Consider the following 9,778-nt stretch of genomic DNA (forward strand, 5'->3'; position numbering starts at 1 on the left):
ACAAAAACCCCCCAGACGGGGAGAGGTTATCAGATCAAGTGTTTTCATGGACGCTGATCCGAATGAGGATCTACATAAACCACCCTTCTCCTTCCGAATGAAATTCCATTCTGACTGATCGGAAGATTTCATTCTGAATGGAGTGTATATGAAGCATTTTCATTCCAATCAGGCATTTATTCCGATTGCAAGTGGCCCATGTAAACATGCCTACTGTCTTATGTAAGAACATTGATTACATAGCTAGCGTAGGTTTGTTGGCCTATGCTAAAGCTAACTGTGTTACATTGTCTTATGCAAGAATATGTGGATGGGGGGCCTGACAGTAGAGGAGGGGTCTGACAGTAGAGGAGGGGTCTGACAGTAGAGGAGGGGTCTGACAGTAGAGGAGGGGTCTGACAGTAGAGGAGGGGTCTGACAGTGGAGGAGGGGTCTGACAGTAGAGGAGGGGTCTGACAGTAGAGGAGGGGTCTGACAGTGGAGGAGGGGTCTGACAGTGGAGGAGGGGTCTGACAGTAGAGGAGGGGTCTGACAGTAGAGGAGGGGTCTGACAGTAGAGGAGGGGTCTGACAGTGGAGGAGGGGTCTGACAGTGGAGGAGGGGTCTGACAGTGGAGGAGGGGTAAGACAGTGAGGAAGGGTCTGACAGTAGAGGAGGGGTCTGACAGTAGAGGAGGGGTCTGACAGTAGAGGAGGGGTCTGACAGTGGAGGAGGGGTCTGACAGTGGAGGAGGGGTCTGACAGTAGAGGAGGGGTCTGACAGTGGAGGAGGGGTCTGACAGTGGAGGAGGGGTAAGACAGTGAGGAAGGGTCTGACAGTAGAGGAGGGGTCTGACAGTAGAGGAGGGGTCTGACAGTAGAGGAGGGGTCTGACAGTAGAGGAGGGGTCTGACAGTGGAGGAGGGGTCTGACAGTGGAGGAGGGGTCTGACAGTAGAGGAGGGGCCTGACAGTAGAGGAGGGGTCTGACAGTGAGGAAGGGTCTGACAGTGGAGGAGGGGTCTGACAGTGGAGGAGGGGTAAGACAGTGAGGAAGGGTCTGACAGTAGAGGAGGGGTCTGACAGTGGAGGAGGGGTCTGACAGTGGAGGAGGGGTCTGACAGTAGAGGAGGGGTCTGACAGTGGAGGAGGGGTCTGACAGTAGAGGAGGGGTCTGACAGTGGAGGAGGGGTCTGACAGTGGAGGAGGGGTAAGACAGTGAGGAAGGGTCTGACAGTAGAGGAGGGGTCTGACAGTAGAGGAGGGGTCTGACAGTAGAGGAGGGGTCTGACAGTAGAGGAGGGGTCTGACAGTGGAGGAGGGGTCTGACAGTGGAGGAGGGGTCTGACAGTAGAGGAGGGGCCTGACAGTAGAGGAGGGGTCTGACAGTGAGGAAGGGTCTGACAGTGGAGGAGGGGTCTGACAGTGAGGAAGGGTCTGACAGTAGAGGAGGGGTCTGACAGTAGAGGAGGGGTCTGACAGTGGAGGAGGGGTCTGACAGTGGAGGAGGGGTCTGACAGTAGAGGAGGGGTCTGACAGTGGAGGAGGGGTCTGACAGTAGAGGAGGGGTCTGACAGTAGAGGAGGGGTCTGACAGTAGAGGAGGGGTCTGACAGTAGAGGAGGGGCCTGACAGTAGAGGAGGGGTCTGACAGTGGAGGAGGGAGCTGACAGTGGAGGAGGGGTCTGACAGTGGTGGAGGGGTACGACCGTGAGGACGGGTCTGACAGTAGAGGAGGGGCCTGACAGTAGAGGAGGGGTCTGACAGTGGAGGAGGGGTCTGACAGTGGAGGAGGGGTAAGACAGTGAGGAAGGGTCTGACAGTAGAGGAGGGGTCTGACAGTGGAGGAGGGGTAAGACAGTGAGGAAGGGTCTGACAGTAGAGGAGGGGCCTGACAGTAGAGGAGGGGTCTGACAGTGGAGGAGGGATCTGACAGTAGAGGAGGGGTCTGACAGTAGAGGAGGGGTCTGACAGTGGAGGAGGGGTCTGACAGTGGAGGAGGAGTCTGAGAGTAGAGGAGGGGCCTGATGGGGTAGGAGGGGTCTGACAGTGTAGGAGGGGCCTGACAGTGGAGGAGGGACCTGACAGTAGAGGAGGGGCCTGACAGTGAGGAAGGGGCCTGGCAGTGGAGGAGGGGCCTGACAGTGGAGGATGGGCCTGATGGGGTAGGAGGGCTTTGGCAGTGTAGGAGGGGTCTGACAGTAGAGGAGGGGTCTGACAGTGAGGAGGGGTCTGACAGTGGAGGAGGGGTCTGACAGTGAGGAAGGGTCTGACAGTGGAGGAGGAGTCTGAGAGTAGAGGAAGGGTCTGGCAGTGGAGGAGGGTTTGACAGTAGAGGAGGGGTCTGACAGTGAGGAGGGATCTGATAGTGGAGGAGGGGTCTGACAGTGGAGGAGGGGTCTGACAGTGGAGGAGGGGCCTGATGGGGTAGGAGGGCTTTGACAGTGTAGGAGGGGCCTGACAGTGTAGGAGGGGCCTGATGGGGTAGGAGGGCTTTGACAGTGTAGGAGGGGCCTGACAGTGGAGGAGGGGCCTGATGGGGTAGGAGGGCTTTGACAGTGTAGGAGGGGCCTGACAGTGGAGGAGGGGCCTGATGGGGTAGGAGGGCTTTGACAGTGTAGGAGGGGCCTGACAGTGGAGGAGGGGCCTGATGGGGTAGGAGGGCTTTGACAGTGAGGAAGGGTCTGACAGTGGAGGAGGGGTCTGACAGTGGAGAAGGGGTAAGACAGTGAGGAAGGGTCTGACAGTAGAGGAGGGGTCTGACAGTAGAGGAGGGGTCTGACAGTAGAGGAGGGGTCTGACAGTGGAGGAGGGGTCTGACAGTGGAGGAGGGGCCTGACAGTAGAGGAGGGGTCTGACAGTAGAGGAGGGGTCTGATGGGGTAGGAGGGCTTTGACAGTGAGGAAGGGTCTGACAGTGGAGGAGGGGTCTGACAGTGGAGGAGGGGTAAGACAGTGAGGAAGGGTCTGACAGTAGAGGAGGGGTCTGACAGTAGAGGAGGGGTCTGACAGTGGAGGAGGGGTCTGACAGTGGAGGAGGGGTCTGACAGTGGAGGAGGAGTCTGAGAGTAGAGGAGGGCTTTGACAGTGTAGGAGGGCTTTGACAGTGTAGGAGGGGCCTGACAGTGGAGGAGGGGCCTGATGGGGTAGGAGGGGTCTGACAGTGTAGGAGGGGCCTGACAGTGGAGGAGGGACCTGACAGTAGAGGAGGGGCCTGACAGTGAGGAAGGGGCCTGGCAGTGGAGGATGGGCCTGATGGGGTAGGAGGGCTTTGGCAGTGTAGGAGGGGTCTGACAGTAGAGGAGGGGTCTGACAGTGAGGAGGGGTCTGACAGTGGAGGAGGGGTCTGACAGTGAGGAAGGGTCTGGCAGTGGAGGAGGGTTTGACAGTAGAGGAGGGGTCTGACAGTGAGGAGGGGTCTGACAGTGGAGGAGGGGCCTGATGGGGTAGGAGGGCTTTGACAGTGTAGGAGGGGCCTGACAGTGGAGGAGGGGCCTGACAGTGTAGGAGGGGCCTGACAGTGTAGGAGGGGCCTGACAGTGGAGGAGGGGCCTGACAGTAGAGGAGGGGCCTGATGGGGTAGGAGGGCTTTGACAGTGTAGGAGGGGCCTGACAGTGGAGGAGGGGCCTGACAGTGTAGGAGGGGCCTGACAGTGGAGGAGGGGCCTGACAGTAGAGGAGGGGCCTGATGGGGTAGGAGGGCTTTGACAGTGTAGGAGGGGCCTGACTGTGGAGGAGGGGCCTGACAGTGGAGGAGGGGCCTGATGGGGTAGGAGGGCTTTGACAGTGTAGGAGGGGCCTGACAGTGGAGGAGGGACCTGACAGTAGAGGAGGGGCCTGACAGTGAGGAAGGGCCCTGACAGTGGAGGAGGGGCCTGATGGGGTAGGAGGGCTTTGACAGTCTAGGAGGGGCCTGACAGTGGAGGAGGGGCCTGACAGTAGAGGAGGGGCCTGACATTTGTTGTGTGATTGAGGTGACTGTGCCAACCCTGGTGACCTCTCCAGGACGTTCCTGTCTGTTTTTGTCTCCTGTTTTTGTGTAATCCAGCAAGTTCAGCTGTTTTTATGTTAAACAAGGCTAACTGTGAGCTGGCTGCCTTTGTACTCAGTGCAGAGATTGATATTGATTTTCTCGTCTCTCAGGCAGAAAGGGAATACTTTGATCTGTAAATGTTGAAGGAGTCCTTCTCATCAGGTCTCTAACTGGTTTCCTGCAGTATGACATCGACTTTAAATGACAGTCTGCTTGGAGGGCCTCCACTCGCTCACACATTCACCAGCGTGCCAGCGTGTGTCAGTCTTATGTAGCTGTGGTGTCAGAGCTACATCATGTTTTAATCATATCAATTTGTCCCGCAGATCAGAGCTGCCAGGATCAATAGAGCGAGCAGGGACACAGCGCTGACACGCCGTTTCTCTCTGATAGCATCGCCGCTCTCCAGCTGATGGAGTTTAATTCCCTCTCTGCTGTAAGAGGAGAGATAATCAAGGCAAGTGGTGCGGCTGAAATTAGAATATAATTCAGGCATATGAAAGTTGCTCACGGCGTGCCAGATCTCTTACACCTTCACTCAGCTTGCTGCTGTGGATAAATAAGATGTGGTTTGGAGCCGCTCTTCACGGCCCAGACTGAAATCACCATCATGTTTTTATAGTGTCACTGATGATTTCGGCTCCATACGCCCACACAGAGGAGATTTAACGGGCGGCAGAGTTCTCTGCTCCACTGAAAACACTTTAAAGGAAGTCAAATCTGCAGGAAAAGGAGCCACAAGGAGGATTTCTGTCTAAAGGTATCAGAGCAAAGATACATTTTTACTGTGGTTAGATTATCTTCACAGTCGAAGGAACGACTCAGTTCATGTTTGACTGCATCAAAATCAACTTCATTCAGAAACTGTCCTCCTTTTGTCTCATCAGAACATGAAAATAAGAACACAGAAAACAAACCAATTCTCAGTTATTCTCCTTAATGGAAAACAAAAACAGAGAAACAAAAAAAAAGCAAAGTTTTGGTTTTGGTTTCCTGTTTCTTGACTCTGAACTGTCTGAAAGCACCACGGGTATTTGTTCTCCATGTTTTTCTTCTCTTTGAGCTAGATTTTCAGAAGTCCTTTATTTGGAGTCAGGCCTTTATTTCTGATTTTCACTGAGAAGTAGAGTTGTTTTATTTTGGAGGGTTCATGATTGATGAAGCAAAGGGCCACTAAAGGCCCGCCCACCACTGAAACAGAATATGGAGAAGTTTTAAAGTTTCATTGGTAGATTCCAGCCCATCGTTTGATTTTCTGTTTCAACCAAGGAAACAAATAAAATTCTCAATATTCTATTTCAGTGGTGGGCGGGCCTTCCCCTCCTCCACTGTGTGGATCGTATTTCTCCTGAGTGGGCGTGGCTTCAGCTCATTCAACAGACACGCCCACACCATCCTGGAGCAGATTTTACTGCCTCATTTTTCATGATTTTGAAGTTTAATTTTGCAAACTTAGAGATGTTTTATTTGAGTGAAATTTTGATTTAGGGGTTCATAACACAGTGAGCTGTCATACAAACCTAAACAGATTTATTTTCACTTTACAGGGTCTTTGAGCTAGCTGCACACATGATCATCTCCGTTTGTCCTTTCCATAGATATACATAGAAGAGTAGATAGGACACGCCCCTTTGAGCTGCGTGCCTACGGCGAGGCTAAGCTAGTGGGGGCAAAAGTGTCGGGGCAGTCCATGGTTGTAGATGGCACGAAAACTAAAACAACAAGGATGCCTGCACATTGTGCTGCATATGGTTGCACACTACACCGTACGGTTGAAACAAGGAAACTGGAAATAACCTTTCATAGGTAAAAATAGTTTTTGACTCTTTTTTCATTATTAAATCTTGTTGAGAGCTTCAGTAACTACCTAGCTACTAGCAAAACACTAACGCGAGCTAGCAGCTTGACAGCCAAATACCAGACGATAAATATTAGCTGTAGTATAGTTGTACAAGCAGCAGTAGTTGTATAAAAAGCATTTAGAGTCATAGAAGTAGTATCAGCATTTGTAATAGTATTACCAGTTGTAGTAGCAGTGCCAGTATCAGCAGTAGTAGTTGGTGTACTACCACTACTATTAGTAGTAGTTAAGTTATATACGTTAATGTTATATGTATAGTTATATATTTAGGTCCAAGGTGAAGTGAAGTGTTACTATTTACTCAGTGACACAAACAACAATTTCAGTTTCTAACTTGTACAAATGGCAGTAAACTCTATTCTATTCTATCTCCACAGAGTGTTTGTTTCTATAAACATACATATATATAGAGAGAGAGAGATAAGGAGGGGGAGAGAGACAAATAAATTAATATAAATTATTATTTGATCACATTTACAATTAAATCTTTCTAACAGACTAACAAAAATAGATCTGTGATGACTAAAACTAGACTGAGACTAACAAAAATAGATCTGTGATGACTAAAACTAGACTGAGACTAACAAAAATAGATCTGTGATGACTAACACTAGACTGAGACTAACAAAAGTAGATCTGTGATGACTAAAACTAGACTGAGACTAACAAAAATAGATCTGTGATGACTAAAACTAGACTGAGACTAACAAAAATAGATCCATGATGACTAAAACTAGACTGAGACTAACAAAAATAGATCTGTGATGACTGAAACTAGACTGAGACTAACAAAAATAGATCTGTGATGACTAAAACTAGACTGAGACTAACAAAAGTAGATCTGTGATGACTAAAACTAGACTGAGACTAACAAAAATAGATCTGTGATGACTAAAACTAGACTGAGACTAACAAAAGTAGATCTGTGATGACTAAAACTAGACTGAGACTAACAAAAATAGATCTGTGATGACTAAAACTAGACTGAGACTAACAAAAATAGATCTGTGATGACTAAAACTGACAAAAACTAAGATTAGTTTCATCAGAATGACTAAAACTAGACTAAAATGTAATGTAGTTTTCAGCAGACATTCATTAAAAATCTGTGATATTTCTCCACTGTGGGTAAATCTGTCAAAAACAACACATCTGTATCTATTCTACCTCTCAGCTGTAGAAAGCAGGGACCCCAGGTTTGACAGAGAACACACTACCATGATTTGGTACCAGATTTAGGAGAGAGGATAAATGCTTGGACTAAAAGTAAAGACTAAAATGTGAGGACTTTTATGGACTTAAACTAGACTTAAACTTAAAAGGAGAGACACGACTAAAATGTGACTAAAACTAAAATGCATTTCATTTAAACACTAAAACTGAGATTAAAATTAAACATAGCTGCCATTATTAACACTGCTTTATAAGAGGGTGGCCTTTTATTTGGAGACAGGCCTTTATTTCTGATTTTCACTGAGAAGAAGAAGTGTTTTATTTTGGAGGGTTCATGATTGATGAAGCAAAGAGCCACTAAACTGAACCACTGAAACTGATGATGAGAAGTTTTAAAGTTTCATTGGTTAAAACTGAAAATCTAACAAATGGGTGGAAATCTATTTTCTGCTTTTCCCTCCAGAAACCATGAAACAAAAATCAGCTGGTCTAAAGCAAACAAAGAAACGACCTGTCTTTTTCTTTTATTCTTTTGTCATACAGACGAATCAGACTGTTAAAAGAAAATGTGGCTGAATATGATATAAAAATCAGAATCAATGTGATGTGTGCTGTTAACACGGTCAGAAAAACATCATATGTGAGTCTGATACCTTTTTTATTTACTCTTATTCTCATCCATTAGACAAAAAGCATCCACTGGTACATTCCTCCTCACTGAGCTGATTTAAAGCGATCTGAAGCCATGACTATAACAGCGTTACATTGTGAATCCAGCTGCTGTGGATGTCAGATTCAGTATGCCTGTTTAATAAAGTCCTTACTGGTGTGGAGTCTGAAGGAGTAAAATGCAGTGATTTATGGGACACTGGGCTGTGCTGCCAGCGTTTAATAGCTTGTGGGTTAATTGTTAAGGCGTGCTGAAGGCCTCAGTGAAAGGATCAATCACATACAGCTGTAATAATGACTTTATAATGGTTCGCTCAGACCGCCTTCCTGCCCCGCAGACTCCACCTTCATTCACATCACGGCCAACTATTTTTATGTCCTTCTTTGACATGAAGGGCAGATCAACTTCTGCAGCTCAGAGTCTGGAATAAATCAGGAAACTGTCTGTGGACGGCCTCAGAAGTCTGGCTAGAAACCTGTAGATGTCAGGTTTAGGGGGGCTGGTCCGCTGCATTGTTACAGTGCTCTGTGTTTTTCTATGTTTTATTAATAACCTGAGGAAACAGTTTATTATTCATGGGCAGTGAGCTTCCAGGAGAGAGCAGGGGAGGTTTCAGAGCGAGCGTTGGTGGGAGGCAGAGAGAGATCGTGTTAGGAGAGAGGAACATTTGTAAAATCAGCCAACCAAGGACGGGAGAAACTTCAGACTCTCTGAAGATTTCATTCTGAGAGATACGCCGAGATTTGTTTTCTGTGTGTGGGTTCAAGACAAAAACCATGAGACTACTCCAAAACTTAAGGTGATCTGGAAGTTTCTCATGCAGCATTAAGTGAGCTTGCTTAAAGGATCTGATGTCGGTCATAACAAGCAGCAAAAACACTGTGAGAGAACTCGGTCCACGTCCCAGCAGCATGTGTTTCCAGTTAGATCAGGTATGGGAGAATATGCCGGTTTGGCACTTCACAGCATCATCCTTGGTCCTGGATTGCTCCAGCCTCCTGGTGGCCATCGTCCTCTCTCCAGGTATTCTCCCAGCTGACCCTTGCACAATGAAAGCAGTCTGCCTCGACATCTGGTCCAGTCCATCAAGTCCCACTCACCCAGTGTGTGGTAAACTGGATCAGGCCCGTAGCCGTGCAGATGCCACTCTCATTTCCAGCAGCTGACCCTTCCTATCCTCGCTCTCCTGAGCACGTCAGCATTAGACACACTGTCTTACCAAGGTGCCCAAAACTGTCCCAAAGAGAAGTCTTCACAAGGGAGTCCAGCTGGCACCTTTAGCCATCAGTCAGAATCCAGACCTCACAAGACTAGAGTAGGACCAGAAGGATCAAGGACTCTGACGTTCGTTCACACGCTGAGATACTGTGGGTGCCGCACCGTCTTACCCAGAGAACCCATCACCCCATGTACGAGGCCAAGTCTGCAGTCCATCCCAGACTCACAGTCAGCAGACCGCTGGGTTATTCTGCTAAGGTAGGTGAACAGCTACACAGCTTCCACGCTCTCACCAGACACAGATACAGGTTCAATGGACGCATTTAAGGTGTCCCCAAATACCTGGATCTTTGTTTTGGCCCAGGAGACATACATTCCCAAGTTTCAGCCTCCTCCCTCAGCAAGTTAAGAGCCGTACCAGGACATCTAGAGTCTCTGCAAGGATCTGAAACCATATGGAAGTGCACCAGGATCTGCCAAATCTGCTATTTGCTTCATTTTTGCACCCTATCCACAAAAAATCAACACTTATCTTATGAGGGCACTAACACACCAGCAACGCCATTCCCTTACTTTCACATCTACGTGCAGCTTAGAGGATCAAACTGGCTACAGCAGGAAGGATTCAACAGTTTTTGAGCTGAAAGGTGACGTTTAGTGGCTCAGCAACTCTACTCGCCATCATAAAGACCATTTTCTGACGTGTTTCTGATGATTTCCAAAGCTCATTATGAGAACCTTAAACTGCCATGCACAGGAAGAAGTTCTGCTTCCACGATGAAGTCAGAGAACTCTGTCCCGTATCGTTCACGTCTCACTGGAACTGTGCCAGAGCAAACTTGAATAGA

The 9,778-nt window shown here is 48.5% G+C and overlaps 1 protein-coding gene across 1 annotated transcript; it reads right to left on the reverse strand.

Moving 5' to 3' along the window:
- Positions 1-292: 292 nt before the first annotated feature.
- LOC121525998 (extensin-2-like) lies at positions 293-9,305 on the reverse strand. Its single transcript, XM_041812245.1, has 2 exons — positions 9,224-9,305; positions 293-3,831 (listed from the first exon to the last, which is right to left on the reverse strand). The coding sequence occupies exons 1-2, from the start codon at positions 9,303-9,305 to the stop codon at positions 293-295; spliced, it is 3,621 nt and encodes a 1,206-aa protein (XP_041668179.1).
- Positions 9,306-9,778: the final 473 nt, after the last annotated feature.

The sequence above is a fragment of the Cheilinus undulatus genome, linkage group 18 (genome assembly GCF_018320785.1).
Source record: "Cheilinus undulatus linkage group 18, ASM1832078v1, whole genome shotgun sequence".
NCBI classification, from domain to species: Eukaryota; Metazoa; Chordata; class Actinopteri; order Labriformes; family Labridae; genus Cheilinus; species Cheilinus undulatus.

What these genes read in the sequence shown, in the direction of transcription:
- LOC121525998 (XM_041812245.1), bottom strand. Translation starts at nt 9,305, where the DNA reads ATGTATGTCTCCTGGGCCAAAACAAAGATCCAGGTATTTGGGGACACC. An exon ending in TGAACCTGTATCTGTGTCTG is followed by an intron (nt 3,832 to 9,223) that starts GTGAGAGCGTGG and finishes CTCCACTGTCAG; the next exon opens with GGCCCTTCCTCACTGTCAGG.